The sequence below is a fragment of the Torulaspora globosa genome, chromosome 2, assembly GCF_014133895.1.
Source record: "Torulaspora globosa chromosome 2, complete sequence".
In the NCBI taxonomy this organism is placed as follows: Eukaryota; Fungi; Ascomycota; class Saccharomycetes; order Saccharomycetales; family Saccharomycetaceae; genus Torulaspora; species Torulaspora globosa.
In genome coordinates this window covers 440,806-462,964 of record NC_050728.1, presented here as the reverse complement: position 1 = coordinate 462,964, position 22,159 = coordinate 440,806, and the positions used below count along the sequence as shown (strand labels likewise).

General features: G+C 44.6%; 14 protein-coding genes across 14 annotated transcripts; 7 read left to right on the top strand and 7 right to left on the bottom strand.

Annotated features, from left to right (window-relative positions):
- Window positions 1-35: 35 nt before the first annotated feature.
- Window positions 36-1,730, bottom strand: PTC5 (type 2C protein phosphatase PTC5; the record flags this gene model as incomplete). The annotated part of the gene is made up of 1 exon (XM_037282171.1): window positions 36-1,730. One exon carries the CDS (start codon window positions 1,728-1,730, stop codon window positions 36-38), a length of 1,695 nt encoding a protein of 564 aa, XP_037138066.1.
- Window positions 1,731-2,201: 471 nt separating this feature from the next.
- On the top strand, window positions 2,202-3,215 carry TMA46 (translation machinery-associated protein TMA46; the record flags this gene model as incomplete). Its single annotated transcript, XM_037282170.1, has 1 exon — window positions 2,202-3,215. The coding sequence occupies one exon, from the start codon at window positions 2,202-2,204 to the stop codon at window positions 3,213-3,215; it is 1,014 nt and encodes a 337-aa protein (XP_037138065.1).
- Window positions 3,216-3,295: 80 nt separating this feature from the next.
- On the bottom strand, window positions 3,296-4,969 carry APP1 (phosphatidate phosphatase APP1; the record flags this gene model as incomplete). The annotated part of the gene is made up of 1 exon (XM_037282169.1): window positions 3,296-4,969. The coding sequence occupies one exon, from the start codon at window positions 4,967-4,969 to the stop codon at window positions 3,296-3,298; it is 1,674 nt and encodes a 557-aa protein (XP_037138064.1).
- A 480-nt stretch (window positions 4,970-5,449) lies between these two features.
- Window positions 5,450-6,853, top strand: MSF1 (phenylalanine--tRNA ligase; the record flags this gene model as incomplete). Its single annotated transcript, XM_037282168.1, has 1 exon — window positions 5,450-6,853. One exon carries the CDS (start codon window positions 5,450-5,452, stop codon window positions 6,851-6,853), a length of 1,404 nt encoding a protein of 467 aa, XP_037138063.1.
- Window positions 6,854-7,117: 264 nt separating this feature from the next.
- TAH18 (NAPDH-dependent diflavin reductase) lies at window positions 7,118-8,986 on the top strand (the record flags this gene model as incomplete). Its single annotated transcript, XM_037282167.1, has 1 exon — window positions 7,118-8,986. The coding sequence occupies one exon, from the start codon at window positions 7,118-7,120 to the stop codon at window positions 8,984-8,986; it is 1,869 nt and encodes a 622-aa protein (XP_037138062.1).
- Window positions 8,987-9,399: 413 nt separating this feature from the next.
- ATG11 (autophagy protein ATG11) lies at window positions 9,400-12,783 on the bottom strand (the record flags this gene model as incomplete). Its single annotated transcript, XM_037282166.1, has 1 exon — window positions 9,400-12,783. One exon carries the CDS (start codon window positions 12,781-12,783, stop codon window positions 9,400-9,402), a length of 3,384 nt encoding a protein of 1,127 aa, XP_037138061.1.
- A 247-nt stretch (window positions 12,784-13,030) lies between these two features.
- Window positions 13,031-13,561, top strand: MAK3 (peptide alpha-N-acetyltransferase MAK3; the record flags this gene model as incomplete). The annotated part of the gene is made up of 1 exon (XM_037282165.1): window positions 13,031-13,561. One exon carries the CDS (start codon window positions 13,031-13,033, stop codon window positions 13,559-13,561), a length of 531 nt encoding a protein of 176 aa, XP_037138060.1.
- Window positions 13,562-13,629: 68 nt separating this feature from the next.
- POL30 (proliferating cell nuclear antigen) lies at window positions 13,630-14,406 on the bottom strand (the record flags this gene model as incomplete). The annotated part of the gene is made up of 1 exon (XM_037282164.1): window positions 13,630-14,406. One exon carries the CDS (start codon window positions 14,404-14,406, stop codon window positions 13,630-13,632), a length of 777 nt encoding a protein of 258 aa, XP_037138059.1.
- Window positions 14,407-14,820: 414 nt separating this feature from the next.
- Window positions 14,821-15,102, bottom strand: HG536_0B02460 (non-histone chromosomal protein 6; the record flags this gene model as incomplete). The annotated part of the gene is made up of 1 exon (XM_037282163.1): window positions 14,821-15,102. The coding sequence occupies one exon, from the start codon at window positions 15,100-15,102 to the stop codon at window positions 14,821-14,823; it is 282 nt and encodes a 93-aa protein (XP_037138058.1).
- Window positions 15,103-15,895: 793 nt separating this feature from the next.
- On the bottom strand, window positions 15,896-16,216 carry TIM12 (Tim12p; the record flags this gene model as incomplete). Its single annotated transcript, XM_037282162.1, has 1 exon — window positions 15,896-16,216. The coding sequence occupies one exon, from the start codon at window positions 16,214-16,216 to the stop codon at window positions 15,896-15,898; it is 321 nt and encodes a 106-aa protein (XP_037138057.1).
- A 147-nt stretch (window positions 16,217-16,363) lies between these two features.
- PBY1 (putative tubulin tyrosine ligase) lies at window positions 16,364-18,553 on the top strand (the record flags this gene model as incomplete). The annotated part of the gene is made up of 1 exon (XM_037282161.1): window positions 16,364-18,553. One exon carries the CDS (start codon window positions 16,364-16,366, stop codon window positions 18,551-18,553), a length of 2,190 nt encoding a protein of 729 aa, XP_037138056.1.
- A 61-nt stretch (window positions 18,554-18,614) lies between these two features.
- Window positions 18,615-19,670, bottom strand: RXT2 (Rxt2p; the record flags this gene model as incomplete). The annotated part of the gene is made up of 1 exon (XM_037282160.1): window positions 18,615-19,670. One exon carries the CDS (start codon window positions 19,668-19,670, stop codon window positions 18,615-18,617), a length of 1,056 nt encoding a protein of 351 aa, XP_037138055.1.
- A 215-nt stretch (window positions 19,671-19,885) lies between these two features.
- HG536_0B02420 (uncharacterized protein) lies at window positions 19,886-20,575 on the top strand (the record flags this gene model as incomplete). Its single annotated transcript, XM_037282159.1, has 1 exon — window positions 19,886-20,575. The coding sequence occupies one exon, from the start codon at window positions 19,886-19,888 to the stop codon at window positions 20,573-20,575; it is 690 nt and encodes a 229-aa protein (XP_037138054.1).
- A 189-nt stretch (window positions 20,576-20,764) lies between these two features.
- SMK1 (mitogen-activated protein kinase SMK1) lies at window positions 20,765-22,081 on the top strand (the record flags this gene model as incomplete). The annotated part of the gene is made up of 1 exon (XM_037282158.1): window positions 20,765-22,081. One exon carries the CDS (start codon window positions 20,765-20,767, stop codon window positions 22,079-22,081), a length of 1,317 nt encoding a protein of 438 aa, XP_037138053.1.
- Between the last annotated feature and the right edge of the window lie 78 nt (window positions 22,082-22,159).

Here is a 22,159-nt window from a genome sequence, read left to right as displayed (position 1 = left end):
CAGGTCGATGGCATAAAGATCGACCAATTTGATGGTCAGAGTCTGGGTTTTGGCAGAGCCGTGGCCTCGAGATTGGGCTCTATGGTACCATTGTTCGGTTGGGTTTTGTCTGTTGTATCCCCGAAGAAAACCACCGTGACAGTTAAATCATCTCTGTATTTCCGGCTCATTGGCGATGGTATACTAACCAGCGTTGAAACATACTCTTTGCTACCGCCAGCACTGAGTGCGTTTCTTATTAAATGCGTTGCGACGTTTTTGTCCTCCATTAAGTATCCTTCGGAGCCCTCCTTGGTGCTCTGGTATCTAAACGCAGGCCTTAAGAACTCCTTATGGGCGGAAAGATCAGTAACGTGCGGCAGCTTGCCCTCCGAAGCTGCAGCAGAGGAGTCTCCTCTGCCGTTGCTTTGCAGCCATCTGATGACGAGGCCGGCAATCTCTTCGTTGGTTAGTAGTTCAAACAGCCCGTCGGATCCCAAAACCATGAACTTCGTATTGGGTTCTATCCTGGTTGTTGTTATCTCTGGTCTTGCTGTCACGTAGGGCGGTGTCAAAAAGTTCCGGGGTTTGGATCTGAAGTAGATCCGAAGGTGATCTGGAAGGTTCGCCAGCGATTGACCGTCAACCTCACCTACTTTGTAGCGACAATCACCAAAAGCTCTAGAGGGTTGCAGAGAGCCCAGGACTCTGCCATTCCGGACGACGTTAGGCTCTCCCGGGTGCTCGGAACGAATCCTTCGAGCCTCGTCAGGGTTGTCGCCCGTCTGGTCCGTCGAGAGAGATTTAACAACCCACTGTCCCTTGCCATCGACACCGGCAATCAACGCTCTGGAATCGCCGCTGACAGCTACTTTAACGGTAGAATCCAGCGAATTGTAAGCTGTCAGAAGCGCACACGAGCCGGAAATTGCGGGCAAACAGCCGACCATATTGTCCTTGGTGGGTTCGCGAAGCAATTTCCCCAGCGATCCGTAAACGATGTCGTTATCCAGCTGCTCAAACGTCTGAATGAGCGCCTCGTCCATCTTAGACGACGACGCTAACGCATCAGTTCCCTCCCGGTAGAACTGGCTTAGTTTTCGAGCCACGTACGGGACCAGCTCCTGCGAGAGCTTGGCTGATGTGAAAGAGCCACTATGGCCATCAAAAATACCAAAAAAGTACAGCTCCTCCTGCCGATCTGCCTCCCCAGAAACCGGCACGCTAATCACCTGCTCCACATGGTTATCCTCAATCGGGTGATTAGACGCCAACTGCGACACATCGTACCGGACAATTCCCTTCCCTCTATTCACCAGAAAGCTCTTTTCACCGCCTCTTAGCTTAGCGTCGATTTGCTGCTCCGTCAACAACACAATAGAATCGCCATGACCGGAGCCACTCTGTGAAGACTCCTCCTCAGCCGCTCCCGCCTTCTGCACCAGATTCTCGCCATTGGCCCCATTCGAATAGTACCTCAGACCTTTGACTGTGTCCAGGGACACCACACTCTTTGACGAAAAGTACGAGTACGTCAAAACCAACACTCCCCCGCCCAGCAGCGCAAAATTCAAATCCCTGCCATGTGAAAGAGGACTCGACCTCTTCAACGGACTGCCAGATACCTTGCCATCACTACGGCCCACGAAGTACGTCCGATAGATAAGCCGTTCAAAGTTCTTCTTAGAAAGACATTTCAGCAAAGTCCTCGAAGTGCGTCTCAGCGGAGCAGACCGCACAATGAGTGACATCGATTCTAGCTAGCTAAACACTCCAGGTACCGACCGCACACCTTTCATCAAATTCTGTATCTCTTCGTGTTCGTTAATCATCTGGTCGCCTTCCAGAGGTTTAAAGGCCCCGGGCCTCACAGAAACAAAAAAACGCCACGAGATCTGAACAGAATTGAGCACTGGGACAACTGCTCGACCCGATTGGCAGCACCGGATGTGTAACCAGGCTACTAAAAGGCTACTCTAGCTGCTAAAAGGCTACTTAGCTCTTAATTGATGGTCGATTTGAAAGTGGTTGAGACCACGTGATATTCACGTGACTTGTTGATTATCGTACAGAGCGATTGAAATTTGAAGAAAATTTACAGGTTTCTTCTCGAACTCGATGAGCTTATAGAGGGCTAGTGAAGGTTCGCTATTGGTAGGAGGCATTAGTCGAGTACGTTTTAGTGGATCTATCGGTGAGGATAAGCAGTCAGTTGAGGAGATATGCCACCCAAAAAGAAACAGCAGCAACCGGCTAAGAAAAAGGACAATGTCGACAAGACGTTCGGGATGAAAAATAAGAATAGGTCGACCAAAGTGCAGAAGTACATCAAGCAGGTTCAATCACAGAGCGATCCAGGGAAGGAAGATTTGAGGCGTCAGAAGCTGGAAGAGAAGAAGCGGAGGGAGGCGGAAGAAGCGGAAAGAAGAGCTCTTTTCAATCCTACGGTGGATCAACGAGTACGGGCGGGTGTGGATCCCAAGACGGTGTTATGTGCGATGTTTAAGATTGGCAACTGTAACAAGGGAGCCAAATGTAAGTTCTCGCACGACTTGAACGTGGGGAGGAAAGTGGAAAAGAGGGATCTGTACACGGATGTCAGGAAGGAGAAAGAGGAAGATACGATGGATCAGTGGGATGAGGCGAAGTTGAGGACGGTCATCCTGTCAAAACATGGTAATCCGAAGACCACAACCGATAAGGTCTGCAAATATTTTATCGAAGCCGTTGAGAACGGCAAGTACGGGTGGTTTTGGACGTGTCCGAACGGCGGCGACAAGTGTATGTACAGGCATTCTTTGCCCGAGGGGTTTGTGCTGAAAACCAACGAGCAGAAGAGATTGGAAAGAGAGGCGCTAGACAATCAACCGAAGATTACTCTGGAAGAGTTTATCGAGACCGAGAGGGAGAGGCTAGATAAATCTAAATTAACACCAATTACCGTGGAAAACTTTGCCAAATGGAAGCAGAACCATCTAATTGATAAGCAAAATGCTGAGAGGAAGGAAAACGGTAAGAAGAAACCCACCGGTCGTGAAGTTTTGCTGAAGCTTTACGTGGAAAACAAGAAGTTCGATGAAAATGACTTGAACGACGCATCTCAAGGGTCCGAATGGGATCTTTCTGAGTTCACAAAGGCTCTAGACGAGACTGATAATATCAAGGATTACGGTGACGGTAGTAATCCAACTTTTGAAATCAAGGTTCAAAAGGAAACCAATACTGCATCTGCTTGAGTCAAGCCATCCGCTAACTTGGCCATTCATTAACGTAAAATTCTAAGTAATTTAAACCAGGAACAACTATTTCTGGGACCTTACTCATGCTTAACATGCCTTACATAATCCTCCAAGGGTAGTTCAGGATCCTTGAAGAACATTACCCTTATGGCCGTTTCTTTCTGCAAATCTTTCAGCTTTCTGACACCACTTTTCACTCTGTTTCTCCAATTGTCTCCCCGCTTGTCAAAAAATGAGCTGTAGGTACCATAATCGTTCTGCGTTGATGGGGTATAATAAAATAGTGTATCAGAATCTTGAGCGTTGGTAGGTCTTGGCGGTAAGGCCGGCGCCGCCTGCGAAATTTGACGAGACTCAAAAATTTCCCTTTCTTGCTCGGGCGTCAACTTTGGTTTCCGAGACGGCACAGGTGGTCCAGATCTTCGACTGTCACTATTCCCAGTTTCCTGTACGGCTGGTGTCATTAGATATTCTTCATTTATGATGTCATTCAGTTCTTGCATAACCTCTGCTTCTCTCAAACCCAGGTCACTCATGGAGTCTTTGCAACATCGGATATAAATCGCGGTCACCTGTTCAGGATACTGAAGGCTGACAGACACATATGTTTCGAAATCTAATTCTCCTGAGTCTCCAATCAGTATGAACTTTTTATGCGGGAAATCGTTGAAAATTTGAGTAATAGCGCCAATCTTTCTGTTGGAACTTGAGGTCATTATACTTGCAAGCAGGTTTCCCGAATACTGCTTAAGAAATAAAGGACCTTTGGGAAAATGTCGAGTAACGTACTCTTTCAGAGCTGGATATGTCTGAACCGGTGAATTCGATACATAGAAAAAATCTGCCTCAAAGATTTCTTTCAAAGCGTTATACCATCGGGAAACCTCGCTGATCAGCCATGAATCAATGTCGTTAAGAAACACGCTCCGAAACATAGATCTCTTATCGCCAGTGACGCCAGTGTGCTTGATAGTATCATCAATATCACTGATCACTCCGTACCCAGTAGGTTCGATATAATCACATGGAAACTGCTGTGTTATGACTTTTGGAAAATCGCTGGGAGTATCTAAAGTAATTCGCAACTCTCTGGGTAAGAAGCTGGAGACCATCCGAAGCGACAAATTGCCCAAATTATCTGTGTTGGCAAAAGCAGTTTCATATTGCGCGTCTTTCTGCTGAGGTAACAGATCTACAATTATCGGTAGATTTGGAACTTTTCGTAGCATGAATCCGGATATTCTGCTTTTCAATACCTCTATCTCGTCTTGCCCAGGCCTGCTTCGAGAGGAGACACTACTCACACTCGAATTTGAACTGCTGGTGGTCTGACCCAGACTTGACTGATCATCACGATTCAGAGAATCGAATTTCGACGCTAATCCACTATCATAGTCCTCCGAATTCATTGGTTTCAAAAACTGCTTACACAAAGAAAGCAAAAACCTATTTCGGCGACCAGCTGGGTTCCCTGGAGCACATACAGCCAGCCTAACAATCGTTTCATACCCGTTCTTTATTTTTGTCGTATAAGTTGGATAAAACAGAATCTCCATATCTAGTGGCAAATTAGAATAAGCTTGGTTCTCGTCGCTGCCTGCCGTTCTTTGGGAAAGGTTTGAAGTCCAGCCCTGTATGTAGCTGTTTTTGGTGTTTCTGACCAGGTTGAAAAGTCGCTGCCTCTTGTTCATCGCGGCGGAGCCCTCATTACCACTTTCAACAGATGTAGAATTGATGCTGTGCCCATACATATTGTTCTTATTGAATAGCTTCAAAGGTAGTCTATACCCTTTTCTCCACTTCCGGAATGATAGTGATCTAGCTATAACAATGCTGCTTGCCCGCGATCGACTGCTGGGACGTATCAAAACGGCAGTAGTTATAAGGTTCAGTTTGGCAATTAGATTGGGAATCAAAAATGTAAAAGCTCTTTTCTGTATCCACTGCGGAACGGTACCGTTTTACCTGTGATCTGTGGCGAAAGATCTACTAGTGTTAAAGCTAGTAGCTAGTCACATATAGACGCAACGATATACGTTCAAGGCAGAAAAGAGAGGTCCTTAGAGTTGATTAAAAGCTCTAAATTACCGTACTCGAGCTTTACTTATACGTGTTTATTACCCTCTTACAACAAGGTCTGGGTGTGCACTTATAAGAATGAAATAAGCTGTAAGAGTGCAAACGATTATTTGGCATTGCAGGTCGCCTGTGGATCAACCAGGAGTGCGGTGATGGCGATGAACAGAGCGCTGACTGTGAGATTGTGTGGTACTTTCCGCCTCTATTCACAAGCTGCTAGAACTGTCGAGATTAATGGTCAAAAATACGTTGCTGATAGCAGTTATACCAACGTGACGCCATCAATAATAGGATTGACCGATCGAGCGTTGCATCTGAAGGAATCTCATCCCGTCGGCATCCTGCGGGAGGCCATTGAGAAGAAATTAAACTCGACGGACTCAGCTTTTACAGTTTACAATCAATTCAAGCCCGTGGTTACAAGATTTGAGAACTTTGACTCGCTGGGCTTCCCAGCAGATCACCCAGGAAGGTCGAAGTCAGATACGTATTACGTTAACGAAAACTATCTGTTGCGTACGCATACTTCGGCGCATGAAATGGAGTGCTTTAATAAGATTAAGAGTGGGAAAAGTGAAAGGCCAGGATTCTTGATCTCCGCGGACGTGTACAGAAGGGATGAAATTGATAGAACGCATTATCCTGTTTTCCATCAAATGGAAGGCTGTCGTGTTTGGAAGCGAGAACCCAGCAACGCTCCCGGACAGGAGCCAGCTCATATTACTCGACTTCGTGCTGAACTGGCCAATTTAGAGGAGCAGTTGTTGAATCAAGCGACCAAAGTTGTGGTAGAGGATGACACTTGTTTGGAAGATAATCCTAAACAAGAATATATGACAGATATCGAGGTCGATTTATGTTCAAGACACCTGAAAAGATCAATTGAATTGGTCATGACCGAAGTATTCCAAAGAAAGATTGAAAGCATGAAAAAGGCAGAGAATGATACGAGCGAAATCCCTAGCGAGCTAAAAGTACGGTGGATTAAGGCTTATTTCCCGTGGACAGCACCATCGTGGGAGATAGAAGTTTGGTGGCAAGGCGACTGGTTGGAGCTATGCGGATGCGGGCTGGTGCGCGAAGAAGTTCTGCAAAGGGCAGGCTTCGAGCCCGAGTCGACCATATCCTGGGCATTCGGCCTCGGCTTGGATCGCATTGCGATGCTTCTTTTCGAGATTCCAGACATCAGGTTATTTTGGACAAAAGACAATCGGTTTCACGATCAATTCCAAAAAGAGGTGATAAGTACTTTCAAGCCATATTCAAAATACCCCGGCACGCTGAGAGACGTAGCATTCTGGCTCACTAAGGACAAGCAATTGCACACCATTCATGAAAATGATGTGATGGAGATTGTGCGGAACGTAGCTGGCGATCTCATTGAGAGTGTCAAGCTGGTCGACCAGTTTGAGCATCCTAAGACGGGCAGGACATCCCTATGCTATCGGATAAATTATCAGTCAATGGACAGAAATATCACCAACAGCGAGATTAACAAGCTTCAAGAACAAGTTCGCAGCCAATTGGCAGAAACATACGGCGTTGAACTAAGGTAAGACCGGTAACTTCAAATGTACATATAATAACCATTATTCAGCTCCAGATAGCCGTCCCATGTAAATAAATAATCATTCACCTTGAACGCCTCTCTATCGAGACCTTTCAAGAGACCTGGTGCAGATCACCTCGCACTAGCGAATATGTAATCAACGACACCCGGTTTCTTCACTGACGTATAAGGCTCTTCGAAACCTTTTAAAAGCCGAGGGGTTGCGATTGGAGCTCATATTGTATTCAGAGAGGCGCCAAGAGTGTGAGATATGGTCAAGGCCAGAATATCCAAGAGAATCGCTATACTGTATGGTTCGGAGACTGGAAATGCTCAAGATTTCGCTTTTATTTTGTCACATAAGTTACACAGGCTACATTTCGCACATACTTTGAGTTCTTTGGGGGATTACAATACATTGGATATCCTAGATTGCCGACATCTCTTCATCATCTGCTCCACTACTGGGCAAGGTGAGTTACCGCGTAATGCTTTGGAAGCTTCTCATGGGAACAACAGGAGCAGTACACTTTGGTCTTTCTTGAGAAGAAAAGACCTTCCATCGGATCTACTAAACCACGTTAGCGTCTCATTTTTGGGACTAGGTGATTCGTCTTATCCGAAGTTCAATTATGCAATAAGGAAGCTTCATGAAAGAATCGTTAATCAACTCGGTGCGAAAGAACCCTACAAAAGACTAGAAGCCGATGAGCAATGTATGCTCGGCAGCAACAAGAACACCGGTGCCGGCATAGAGAGCGTTTATTTTGAGTTTGAGAAGAAAGCGCTAGATAATCTGTGTGCAACCTATCCTACGAGGAAGGTCAATGGCGAAATCATCAAACGCGAAGAATTACCTGCCGATGTCTATCTCAGACCAGATTCATCATTGTTGATAGAACGGGACGACAATATACAGTCGAATTCTGTGTCTTTCAAGGGCGATGAATTTGTTAGAGTTGGATCTGTAGAAAGAAATCAAAGAATTACTCATGCTGAGCACTTCCAGGATGTAAGACAGTTTATTTTTAAAGGTGCTGAAGCCCATGAATATGGCCCAGGTGATACCGTAAGCATCTTTCCATGCAACACTGATCAATCTGTGCAGCAATTCTTGGAACTTCAACCGCATTGGAAACCAGTCGCAGATAAGCCTCTGATTTTCAGTGACAGGGCTCCCAGCATAGAGGGTGGATTGGTGCAACCTTTGACCTTACGGAATTTGCTCAAGTACCATTGTGACATTATGAGTATCCCAAGAGCCAGCTTTTTCAAGAAGGTCTGGACCTTTGCCACTGATATGAGTCGTTTGGAGCGGGGTCTTGAGCAAATGAACCAGCAGCGTGAAAAGCTGCAGCAGTTCGGAGCAGATGAGGATATGCAAGATCTCTTCGACTATTGCAATAGGCCCAGAAGATCCCTACTTGAAGTTCTACAAGATTTCATGTCCTTGAGATTGCCATGGGAATTTGCTCTGGACTTCCTTCCAGCGATCAAGCCGCGATACTTTTCCATATCTAGCGGACCAAACTGCAGCAGTATTGAGCTAACGGTCGCGATCGTAAGATACAAGACCATATTGAGAAAGATTAGGAAGGGACTTTGTACAGATTTTATTGCGAATCTATCGCCAGGAGATCAGCTTCGATACAAAATTCAAAATAATCATTTATTTGAGAACGAGCAACTACGTGACAGGCCAATGATATTAATAAGTCCTGGTGTTGGGATTGCGCCGATGATGTCTCTGATCAGAGCAGAAATCTCCAATCAAATTATGCTATTTTTTGGAAATAGATTTATGGAAAAGGACTTTCTTTACAAAGACCTCCTTCAGAAGTGGGAAGAAACAAATAGAATAACGCTGTTTAGCTGCTTTTCCAGAGATCGAGAAAATTCACCAGAATTCAAGTACGTCCAGGACCGTCTTTGGGCCATTGGTAATACTATCGCTAGGCTGCTGGTTGAAAAAGACGCTATAATTTATCTTTGTGGTTCTTCTGGGAAAATGCCTACCCAAGTCAGAATTACACTACTGGAGATTCTGAAGAAGTGGGGCAACTTTGAAACTGATACAGCAGCATGCGATTATTTGAAGCTTTTAGAGAAAAATGATAGATACCTGCAAGAAACGTGGTAGTCTGTATACTAATATAGGTTACTAAGTGAGATCCGTAAATTATATCAAATTTCAACCAATTATTAGCGCATTCAACCGCTTAAGTTAAGGGATCTCAACCCGAAATAATCACATTTATCACATTTCGGGTTGAGATCCAAGCGTTCTTCTTATGCCAGGGAACTTCTTCGCTTACCTCACTTCAAGCAAACATAACCAAACGGTAGTGGTACCAAGCTGTCAGATCTATTAAGCGAGCACTAGCACGAAATCATTTTGGCTCTCATTGACAGCAATCAGCCCGAGACGGCACTGGGCGTCCCAATAGGCGCAAAGCCCGAGTGGAAAGATGGAATGATCCACTTAAGTCCGTACGACCGCTTCGGTTACCAGCACTTCATTGATTGTAATGTAACCATTGGGCTTATAAAGACCTATACTGGGCATGAGACAATCTTGGCAGTTACTTCGAACCATTGCGAACCCTTGGTAAGTTTATAGGGATTGTTACCATCTTCCGCGAGAAAGCTTTCCATAGTAAGTATTTTTCCAACAAACCAGTCCTTCCCCCTGGTAAACTCTTCATCATCTTTCAAAAAATATCTAGTGTTGTTGTCGAAGGCAGTGAAAGCTGCCCATGGACGATGCTTGCGAACCTTCTTAGCCTTTTCTTTACTGGCGTGAGGAGGATGAGTCGAAGTTACGTCGAATGGGGGTGGAGTCGAAAGGTCGACAGACGAGAATGAAGAATTAAGTGATGAAATAGAGGATTCATTGAGTGACTTATTCTCCCTCGTGGGCAAAAACAAAGCGAGATCGCCAACCTGGAAGTTTCTCAGAGTAACCCTTTCATTCTGATAAGAATCAAGCAATGAACGTTTCTTCTTGTTCTCTTTCGTCAGTTTTTTCGCCAATGTTTCGATGTCTTTGAATCGTCGTATAACCGCTGATTCATACAGCTTATTAGCATACAGCACTTTTAATTTGGAGACTAACATTCTGTGCTTGTCTATGTCTTGCGTTTTTCCCAAGCTTTCATAGATCTCTTTAACTTCTTTGTACACCGTACTTTTAACAACAATTTCAGCTTGGGGTATCTGGATGCTATCATCTAAAAGGCCCTGACTTTGTACTCTGCGTAAACCTTTCACCCGTCGTATAACAGTTCCATTGTTATCATCGAGAGAAAGAAGTAAGCCAATATTCTCCAATATGAACACATCTGATGCGAAAACATTGAACATTAAATGTTCCACGTCTGTGCTATAGACCTGAAGTTCTTTAAAAGTTCTAGAGACCTCATCGTTAGCCTGCTCGGCGGAAGCCTCTATCCTTACTTTTTCCTTCTTTTCTAATTTTTCAGAGTCCTGCTCTTGTAATTTAATCGTCAGCTCTTCGTTTTTCTTCTCGAGCTCTTCAGTATGAGTTTTCATAGCGCTCAGATCATTCTCAATTAAGACAATTTTTTCTCGTGAATGTACTCTTTCTTCTTCAAGCAATTGCTGCAATTCTGCAATTCGATCGCAGGCTGCCTTCTCCTGAGCTTCCTTGTGGCTGAGCTCATCTTTCATATTATTTAGCTCTTTCAATAGGGATGCATTCTCCTCTGCAATATTCGTAAGCTGAGTTTTGAAATCGTTCCTCTGCACCCTGGCGTCCTGTAGCGTCTTTTCTTCCTTCTCAGACAGTCTTGCAAGCCCTTGGTTCAAGTGACTCATCGATTCTTTAAAGGCCATAATCTCCAGCTCTAGGTCACTGGTTTTTCTCCCTGCATCTATCAGAAGGGTCTCTTTGGCTTCCAATGCAGCCTGAAGCTTGTTAACCTTCTCTTGTAGACTCTGGTAGTTGTTGTCCATTTCCAAGAACTTCACTACATTTGAGAAATTATTGGCTTCTATCAGCGACGAAGAACCGGGGGAGCCTTTTGGTCCCACTGTAGCAACGTTATTATGAAAAGGTGTCACATGAACTGGATTCAGAATTCCAGAGGGCCAGTGACCTGGGTTCGAGAATCTTGCTTCGTGTAACAAGGATTCCAGTATTTTTATCCTAGCACGATAGCCGTTAACTTGATCTTTCACGAACGCCGATTTTTCAGGCAATTCTTGGGTGCGAAATATTGACGACTGGTAATTCTTGGTCTCCGACAAGGTCTGTAAGATTATTTCGGACACATTTTTGCTGACTCCCAAATGCGGGAGTTGACTGACGTAACCATCAATTATTTTAAGTGTTTCGCTCAAGGCTGTCTGCACAGCAGAAAGTTGTTTTTCAGATATGATTTGTCCATCAAATTCGTCAATGACTCTTAAGGCATCAAGGTTTCCAATTTCTGAAATATTACCGAGATCAGAACAGAATAGCGATGCAGTATTACCAAAGTTATGAACCCACTCCGCCTGATAATTTATTTCCTTTTCTTTAGCTTGCTTTAATTCATGAGCTGTAGCTTGAGTTTGCGAGAATAACTGAAAAGACCAGCATTCGCGACGATATCGTTCGATGAGGAAAAGACCGTAAATCAGTGGAATATCTTCGACTTGTGCGAATTGCAGCTCCTTCTCCTGATATCGGTTCAGATCTTTACCACATTCTGTGAGAAGATTTCTTTTGATGCCGATAGTCTCCATTTGAACGTATGCAATTTGGCCATATAGTAAAACAGCCTTTGCCTGAAGCGCCGACCTGCGCTCGAGAACGCGTTCAATCTGGGCAAACAACGCTTGGGCAATAGTAAACAGTCTGCTACTGGTCTCGTTTTTTACCTTCAGTAAAAACTGACGTATTTCCTCCACAAACGCTTCAGGTGAGTCAGAAAGATCTTGATCAAGGATTTCACGGCTGCGAGTCCTCACATCCTCTACCAATTCCTCAAACTTTTCGAGCATTGTCTTTTCCAATCTATCTTTCAAGCCCTCAGGGTCGTAATCTTTTTGAATCGACTGAATCGCACCAGAAACTTTCATTCGAAAATCTGCGTTCGAGTCCAGTTCCGTCTTTACTTTCTTCAACTTGGCGTTGACGGTCTTATCGAGTGACTTGAGTTCCTTTTCGTTCTCTTCCAGTCGTTGCAAATCAACGTACTGGCTCAGCGGCCCTTCACTGCCCTTGAGCTTAGTTAGAACATCGTTATAACAGGACCTCCATTTGCAGGACTGACTATTTTGTGACAGTTGGTTGAGAAATTCGACATTTGAATTGTACAGCTTTTCCACATCATAGCAATAAAGCTTCAGGTACTGTTCGCAGATAGATAGACATTTCAGAATCTCAGATATCTGTTCGATGTACTCTGCGATCAATACCCTAAAATAATGCACGTCAATCTCTAAAGCGCTTAGCCATCCGAGATTCGTAGTTAAGAGACTTGTTATCACTCGACTTGTGAGATTTTCAACCTTCATATCAGCGTCTGCTAGAGGTGAATTTATCGGTTTCAGTAGTGATGTTTCCTCCTTGGGTGTTCCATTGTTCACCAGATCACTGACGAGAAGCGCGCTACGATCCGCCAGCTCAGCACGAGTCTTCTCCAAACTACCGGTGGGCTGTCCGTCTATTGGCTCGTTCATGATTGAAAATAGCCGCCTATCATATATGTAGAACTCTGCTTCACTTAAGGTACTGGTCCGGAGACATTCCTTAAAGGCCGAGTTCTTCAGTTTATTGCCAAACGGCAGTAAAATGAGTAGCTGCTCCTGGGATATATTCCATTTCTGACTAATGAAATCCCTAAATTCATCCAAAGACATAAAGTACTTCACATCTGTAGTTATCTTTTCCCCGGTAATGGCGTTTATCAAGTATGCGTTATCAGACATTTTACAATCCAAAATCCAAACCAATTTCTCTCTGTGTCCCGTTGACAGTCATCAGGGAAGCTACCGACTAAACAAGCGATCCTTTGGGCTCTTTTTACAGCGCCCTTTCTAATCTTTTATCTAGCAAGACATAAGCTACCTTTTTTCCGTTAAGACAGGTGCAAAAAGATACAGCTTCAAGATAGTTAAAATAATACCAGAATACAGTGAATTTCCAGCTAGATACAGGAGGACTTGGGCTGGGTCAATGATCGTTTACGAACCGCTGGTGAAGAACCTTTCGCATTTCCAAAGCTTGAAGAAACTCATCGATGCTGACCTTTCTGAGCCGTATTCCGTTTACGTCTACCGATATTTTTTGAACCGATGGCCTGAACTGACCTTTCTGGCGTTTGATAGCGACAGCCAAACGTGTGATGAGCCCATTGGGTGTGTGATATGTAAGAGCGAACTTCACCGCGGTCGCCGAATGAGAGGTTATATTGGTATGCTTGCGGTCCAAAGCGATTACCGTGGTCGTGGCATCGCAAAGACTTTGGTCAAGAAAGCTATTGAGAAAATGCAACGAGATGGGTGCGATGAGATCATGCTGGAAACGGAAGTGGAAAATGTAGCGGCTTTGAACCTTTACGAGAATATGGGATTCATTAGAATGAAGCGAATGTTCAGATATTACTTGAACGAGGGCGATGCTTTCAAGCTTATTCTACCTCTGACTCAACGGAGTTGTATAAGATCGACGTTCTTAGATGACGTGAATGGCGGTGATCTCTTGTAAGTGCCAGTTAGCCTACTTGGCGATATACGTATATACGTTGTAATCTACAGTTTGTTTGGAAAGGGACATTACTCTTCGTCATTAAATTTGGGAGCCAGGAAGAATTGTAGGTAGCCGCTCTTCAGGTCGAATTGGAAAAGGGCCGGAGCTTCGCTGGAGAGTCTAACGCCGACGTTATCTGACAGAGCGGAGCCTTTCACGATATCGAGTAAGTATTTCGAGCCGAAAGTCAAATCTACAGGCTGCTCCATCTCCAGTTTGATGCTATCCTCCGGCTTATCCATGTTGACAAAAGGTTTCAAAATCACGGAGCCGGATCCAATATCACCGTCTGCAACAAACTTGATGGTCTCCTTGGTGATCATAATATTGATAGAATCACTCAACTGGCTCAGGTCGCGTACAATCTTGGAGAACTCTGGCGATGGCATCTTCAAAGAACAGTCGTATGCCAAGTCCTCGATTTTTAGGAATTCCGCATCGATATCCATCAGTTTCAAAGAGTACTCAGCTATACGATCTTTCTTCGTGTCCTCAAAGAGCAGTAAAACGGAGTCTGGTGTGTCATCTGCAATTAATGTCAAATTATCCGAGTTGTTCCCGCAACGCAAAATCTTACTCAGAGAGGTAAGATCAATACCCAAAGTCACAGGATGGTCGCATCTGTAGCTCTGGAACGCTTCGATGCCGATCTCCAGAGAGACCAATAGCACACGAGAATCGTCCACAGCTTGAGCTATGATACCGTCTTCCTTACATTGAAAGTTGACTAACTGAACACAATCTTTGAAGCCGTCAATGATCCTCTTGAACAGAGATGCTTCTTCAAATTTAGCTTCCAACATTGTAACCTGTTTATATATAAGTTCAGCGTTTCAACCGAGTCAGCCTTCCCAAGTTAAAACCATTTTGGTGTTCCCTGTCAAGTGGCCTCTTTTTTATAATGGTGGGCAGAGCGATGTTCAAACTTACGCGTCACGCAACCTTGACGCGTCGCAAGCTGAAAAATTATAGGCATAGGCTTTCGAAGCAGATTGGAATGATCTTATAGAAGATTGATAGATATAATACAAAGTTTGCCTGCAACGACTAGGATAAGATTATACAAAAGAAAAAGAAATAGAACAGTAGACAAAAAAGTGCTAGTGACAATAGCAGTAATAGAAAGGAATAGCGACCACGACAGGCAAATCACCCACCTGGACGACAGGAAACGGGACATCACAAAAATCGTACTCATAAGACTAGGCTGTAATCTCTCAAGCGCGGGTGGCGTTATACAGCTCCTTTTCAGACTCGTATCTCTTCTTATCAGCTTCGGCCTTGGCCTCGTAGGGGCTCTTTTCGTCTGGTGTCAACGCCTTCCACTTTTCCCCAAGAATTCTACCGACCTGGCCAAAAGTGACGTCTGGATTCTCTGCACGCACAATGTCTCTGTTTTCGTTGGCAAAGAACATGTACGCCGACAGAGCCCTCTTGGGGGCATTTGGATCCTTCTTCCTTCTGGTGGTTCTCTTCTTGGTCTCTCTTGGAGCTGCCATAGTTTACTATCCGATGCAGTTGGTTACCTGTACTGGGATGACAAACTCAAAAGACTGTTAGTAAATGAAACTCCACGCTGGAACAGAACCGCAGACAGAGAGATCACAAAATGACTGGCAAACTTGTCTTATGTAAAGTGGCGCTTCATTAGTGCGCAATAGGCCGTGCGCTTACGCGAAGCGTCGCGTTCTGCGGGTAACGACCCTGCGTTCGCGGCCAGAGAACAAAATAAGGTCCCACAAATGCCCAAAAAGCCCAAAAAGCCAGGGGATTGAGAACCTAGATGATGCGAATATCTGAGTTCCAGTGTTCACTCGAGCCTCTGATCAATGATACAATTTACTTCCGTCAACTAAGACGAACATTGCGTCAAACTTCGCCGCTCTCGTCACCTAGCCACGAAACAAGTATTGCTTCCCATTGATTAAGCAAAGAATCCCTTCTCAGCTTTTTCCTTCTAGTTATCTCTTTGTCTGTGTGTCTGTTGTATGTGATACGACGCATACTTACAAAAAGCGGCCTCTATTTTCTCTCCACGCAGCACAGCGAAAATTGTCACTATGTGCCCAGCTTGTTTGTTTGTAAGGTAAAATGTACTACATAGCCTATGGCTTGGTGGTCACTGTATGAGGGAAAATTTTAAGTATGGGGCCAACACTGCCATAGAAGGGGCGAAAAACTTCACCAGTCAAGCTCGTTCATGGTGATGCGACACGTTTGCGTGTAAGGCTGGGTAACCGTACCGGGGATACGCACTACTTGGGCTGTGTTAATAAGCTATATATACATGATTCATGATCCTATGTCCAGTTGCGGTTGTTTGAACTTGTCGTAATGAGCTAAATGCGCGTCTGGAGCGAATCCTCTTGCCTGGACTAGCGCTCCGATCAGGCGGTTGCTGTAGTGCATCTTGGCGACGCACCGGTCTATGCAGCACATTTCGCCCTTGTTCAGATCGCTTTCGCTGTACACGTCGTGTGGAATGCATTTCTCGAGACAGGTATGGAGGATGTTGTTGAAGGTCACGTTCATGGCGTTGAATTGCACTTCAGCTATGTCAATCTTTTCCTGGCGCACTTCTTGAGCATTGTATGGGTTGACGAATAGCGACATCGCTCACTATTGCCCGGTTTGTTTCTTGCTCTTGCTTAGCTTTGCTTCATGGTTGTGGGTATGGTTTTTCTGATCAGTATGTATTGAGAAAATTGAAGATCATCGCTCATCTGCATCGCAGCGACAAACGGAGCAAGCTGATATACGATGCGTGTGCTGCTGACCAACGATGACGGTCCGTTGAATGATCAGTTCTCAGGTTACATCAGGCCGTTTGTTCAAGTTCTGAAGAGACTGTATCCGCATTGGGAATTGACTGTATGCGTGCCGCATGTGCAAAAATCGTGGATAGGTAAAGCTCATCTGGCAGGTAAAAAGTTGTCCGCGCAGTTTCTGTATTCCAAGATGGATTCCGATGATAATAGCTATCTGGGACCCTTTATTCAACCGCAAACCGCCGCTAGTAACTCGAAGTTACCTCGGACCGTTATAAACACAGAGGTGTCACATGACGATATCGAATGGATATTGATTGACGGTACTCCAGCGTCTTGCGTGAACCTTGGCTTGCATCATTTGTCTACTGAGAAGTTTGATCTGGTTGTCTCGGGTCCGAATGTGGGTAGAAACACTAGCGCAGCGTATATCACTTCTAGCGGGACCGTTGGCGCCGCCATGGAAGCGGTTATAGCGGGAAACGTAAAATCTGTGGCGGTATCCTGGGCTTATTTCGATGGTGTGAAGAATGTTAGCAGTTCTTTGATGGAGATGGCTTCCAAGAGGTCTTTGCAAATCATTGACCATTTGTACCACAATTGGGACCCTCGCACAGATTTCTATAGCATCAACGTTCCTCTGGTTGAGAATCTGTCCTACGAGACCAAGGCCGTTTATACATCTATTTGGGATAACAGATGGGGTCCTATCTTTAGTGGTCCGCACATCGAATGCGGCCCCACTAACGATGAAATTGAGGACGGCAGCGAGAATCAAATGATATCTTTCGAGTGGGCGCCGAACTTCAAGTCACACACAAGCTCTAAGCACCATACAAACGATGATGTGGTCGATAGAGACATTGTCGAAGATGGGAAGATCAGCGTCACAGGTATAAGGTCGACTTATCTACACAGTGTTCATCTCAATGGTGAATTGCCTCTGCGAGCGCCGGACAAGGATGTTTCGGACGTATCATTTGTAATAACCATCGATCCAAATGATTATATACACGGCCCGCTAAAGAACGCGATTACCAAATGGATTCCTAATGCCCAGATCGTGACGACATTACCAGCGAAAAGTGGAGGAAGCCAGCGGCTTTTCCACTATGGGGATTACGAAGACCTTGACATGGAAAGGCTTGCCTCGGGTGCAGAAAGTTACTTTGCAAATTCATACATTTACCGGAAGGCTCTCATAAGGAAGCATTATCTGACACAAACGATTAACCATTTTGTTGCCAAGAATCCTAAGTCTATCCTATCGAGGGCTTATCTAGAGTCTTTCATCATTGATCTAGATTATGCAGAGTTTCTGGATGATGCGCTGGATGAAAACTGGGAACTAAGACAAGAACTTGAGTCTGAACAATATTGGTGGATTGTTAAACCGAGCATGAGTGATAAGGGACAGGGGATAAGAGTCTTCAAAACCATCGAGGATCTGCAAGCTATTTTCGATTCCTTTGACGAAGACGACATTGATGATGAAGCTAACGTCGTCGATAGCAACAGAATCATCATCTCGCAACTGCGTCACTTCGTTATACAACGCTACCTGGAAAAGCCACTACTGCTTCCATCAATGAACAACCGAAAGTTTCATATAAGATGCTACATCAGCTGCAGAGGGGCTTTGAAAGTGTACGTTTATGACAGAATGTTAGCTCTCTTTGCACCAAGTAAGTTTGAAACTCTTGATCATGATCGATATTCACCGACAAGCGTGGATGACCTCGCCTGTCATCTAACTAATACATGTTTGCAGTCCAAAAGAGCCCAAAAGGAGCTTTCAGTGGTTGAATTTGATTCGCTAAATGATCTAACCCTCGATGACAAACTGAGAATTAAACAACAAATACACCAGGTAGCACATGACATCTTTTTGGCAGCAGTACAGGTCAACAGCTTTAATTTCCAACCATTACCGAATGCTTTCGAGACTTTTGGTGTTGATTTCCTCGTGGACGAAAATCTTGACATTAAGCTGCTGGAAATCAACGCTTATCCTGATTTTAAACAAACTGGGAATGATTTGAAGGATCTAATTGACGGCCTGTTCGACCATGCTGTCGAGAAGCTGGTTCTTCCATTGTTACAACGGGAAGAATCGGCAAATAAAACGTCACATAGCGATTTCGTCCAAGTCCTTGATTATTCCCCTAATGATTGGCGCTAAATGTAAATTTAGCTATGTACCTACTTTACCGTAAATTCTTCGCTTGAAGCGACTTCTCTTCCTAGCCTCCCTCCATGTCATCTTCCAAGATCTCTTCCGACCGACGGACGCCACCTCCCATGGACATATTCGTCGTAGCACTTATGAGTCCTCGCTTCACTGCACGAAGAGCGTTCGGTACCGTGACATCGTCCTCTGCGTAACCCGTATACTCACGGCTCCACGAGAGTATACGTTCTCTAACTCTGTTGGCCTTTACCAGTGCGGACCTAACTGTTTGAAGATTCCGGATGAACTCCTGATTTCTCTGGAGCGCAATTTGAGCTAGCTGTCTGGTTGCTTCAGCTTCTTCCGCCACCTCAGGGCTGTTGACTGATGGCAATAGACTGAGCAGAGCCTCTGGTCCGCCGACGCGAGGAAGGGCGAAAAACGGATCTTCACCGTCATTGTCGCGCTCTGTAGTGTCCTGCTGTTGTTCCGCTTCGTCCTTTTCGTCATCATCTGCGTTGTCTTCGTCTGGAAGCTTCAAATTGTGGTCATACATTGGAAGCTTGAGAACGTCTTCCCGGAGTGGTTCTGGATGCTCGCCAAGGAAAAGCTCCAGCAGCTTCGCGTACCGCATGACAGAATTCTGCTCCTTCTCAATCAGTATGCTTGTCTGGAGGGACAAATCACGCAGCATCCCGCTTTCAAACGTTCGTCTAATAGCGTCATGCCTTGTCACGTCTGCCAATGACGATATCGGGGTTAAAATCTTTCGGACGTCAACCAACTTTGATAAATCAACTTCTTCATCGCCGTCATCATCCTCATCTACTGAAGACTTAATTTTTTTCCTTCTCTTCAAAAGACTGTGCTCAGATCCGTTATAGTAAACGCTTTCTTCATTGAGAGGCTTCGAACTATTCATAACTTGACGCGTGACAAGCTCAGCTTTCTGCAGAAGTTTATTTCCTCTGTTGGAAGTTATTCCAGCAGCGCCAGGATAAACCTGTGTCCCATCTGCAGATTTCTTCAATGCCGGATAGTTCCCACTCTTCTCCTTTATCACATGCCTACAAAAGGCTTGAATATAACAGGCCTCATCCTCTGGTTGCAGCAAATTGTCCAATGCCATTCAAATAATCTGCTTCTCCTATGCCACTACATATACTCTACCGTCTAGCTGTCTTCCCTTCATATATATGCCTTGAACCTTGAATGATTTACTCTGCGAAGTCCCGTTACCCGGTCTTCAGCCTCTTGGAGATCCAAAGCATCGAATGCCATCTAGCATGATAGATCTAAGATCTGTGGGTCAGTTGGAGAGGTAACAAAATCGAGCCGATAAAGATGTCTTGGTTGGCACCTCTGAAGTGGGCTGTGGCATTGTATCTGTTGTCGTCTTATAAATCTTTGCCTGGGGCCTACTTCGTCAGGTTTTATGCAACGATCATCCCGAATATTGTCTTCCCTTATGTTACCGGCTTGAAGACTAAAAATCTCGAGAAATTGGCTGCTAATAGACGTGCCTGTTTTGGAACTTTCACTGTTGCCACCTATGCGTCGCCTTTTGAATGCGATTTTTACTTGCATAAGAGCAACAGCACGTATTTCGAAGAGCTGGATATTTACAGAAGTGGGTTGATGACAAAAGTGTTCCAGAAACTGTTCTTGAAATCGCAGCGTTGGCCATATATTCCGGTGGCTAACGTTTTCACGAATTTTCTCAAAGAAATCAAGCCATTTGAAAAATACGACGTTAGCTCACGCATTCTTTGCTGGGACGAGAAATGGATCTATGTGATGAGCAGGTTTACGAAAAATAATGGCAAAACGCTTTGCTCGCTGTCTCTTACCAAATATGTTCTGAAGGATGGCAGAAAGACAATTCCGCCTAAAGAGGCGCTGGAATTCTGTGGTCTGTACAATGAAGAGGTGGCAGAGATTTCCGCTCAAAATTTAAAACTACTCACCGAGGACTCTGGATTCCACGAGACTCATCAATTGGAGGCGTTGGACGAGCAGTATCTGCAACTTTAGGTGAGATATTGATAGACGTCACAGTCGATGCGATGACACAAAATGAGCGGCGAAGACGGAAAAAAAAATCAAATCTACATGGATTTTTATATAAACGTTTAGCAGACGCAGATACCATCTGTCTGGCTGTTGGACTCAGATTCTCGAGGTCCAATAGTAAATAACAATATTTTTGAGATCGGATATTCGATGAGTATGCCCAATGTGTTAAATAATAATGACGACACTACGAACAGACAGCAAAAAATATCTAAACAAGACTGGAGATATTATCGATACAAGCCCTCCTCGGATAGAATTAAGCATTTGTTGAATACACAGATGGATAACCCGAGAAAGCAGAAGGAGTCTGAGCCGAGGACAATCTTTGAGCCGGCGAAGTTTTCCCTGCCCAGCAGATATGAGGTAGTTCAGATTTTGGGAAAGGGATCCTACGGAACTGTTTGTTCTGTCAACGACAAGATTAATCCCGATAACGTGTATCCTATTGCTGTGAAGAAGATAACCAATATTTTCTATCGAGAAATTCTATTGAAGAGAGCCATTAGAGAATTGAAGTTCATGACATTTTTCAAAGGACATAAAAACATCGTGAGCCTTATTGACTGTGAAATTGTGTCCGAAAAGCCCTACGATGGTCTTTATTGTTATCAGGAGTTAATTGACTATGATTTGGCCAAAGTTATTCATTCGTCAGTGCAGCTATCGAACTTTCATATCAAGCACCTGTTTTATCAAATTCTCTGTGGATTGAAGTACATCCACAGTGCAGAGGTTATCCATCGAGACCTTAAACCGGGAAATATTCTGTGTACCCTGAATGGTTGCTTAAAAATATGTGATTTTGGTCTAGCCAGAGGACTAGCCCCACAGTTCTTCACTAGCAAAGACAACTATCATGATATAACCAATTATGTGGCCACTCGATGGTATAGAGCTCCAGAGTTGATACTATCGGAAAATACGTATGGCAAATCCATCGATATGTGGTCCATCGGATGCATACTTGGAGAGTTCTACGGCAGGAAGCCTCTATTTATGGGAAAGGATTCGATTCACCAGATTCATGAAATAATGAAAGTTCTAGGTCCCCCGTCAAAAGAAGTACTACTCGATTATGGCTCCTTGAAGGCGTGGAATTCTTGCCATAGTGCTAGCGGTTCCATCTCTGCAATGGCTGACTGGACGGAGTTGTACCCCTCGGCGACGCTAGAAGCTTTAGATTTGATTGAAGGTCTATTGAAATGGGATCCCAAAAAAAGGTTGACCATTGAACAAGCTCTCGAGCACCCTTTTTTGACTAGTGTAAGAAATCTTGACGACGAGCCCGTTTGTCCTTGGGGAGCCTTCGATTTCTCCTATGAGTATCAACTATATTCTATGCCTAGGCTACGGGAGTTTCTTATCAATGAGGTTGCCATGTTCAGAGGGGATAGGGTTAAATGCAACGCATCTAAGCCACACTTCCCACAGAATATCAAGATCGTGGAAGAAGCTAGGCGCTAGTCGCAGATCTTATAAGCCCCCTCCCCTTCGTATAGTTTGTTCTAATTCATCTTCGATAACAAATCTGGTGTTCCAGCA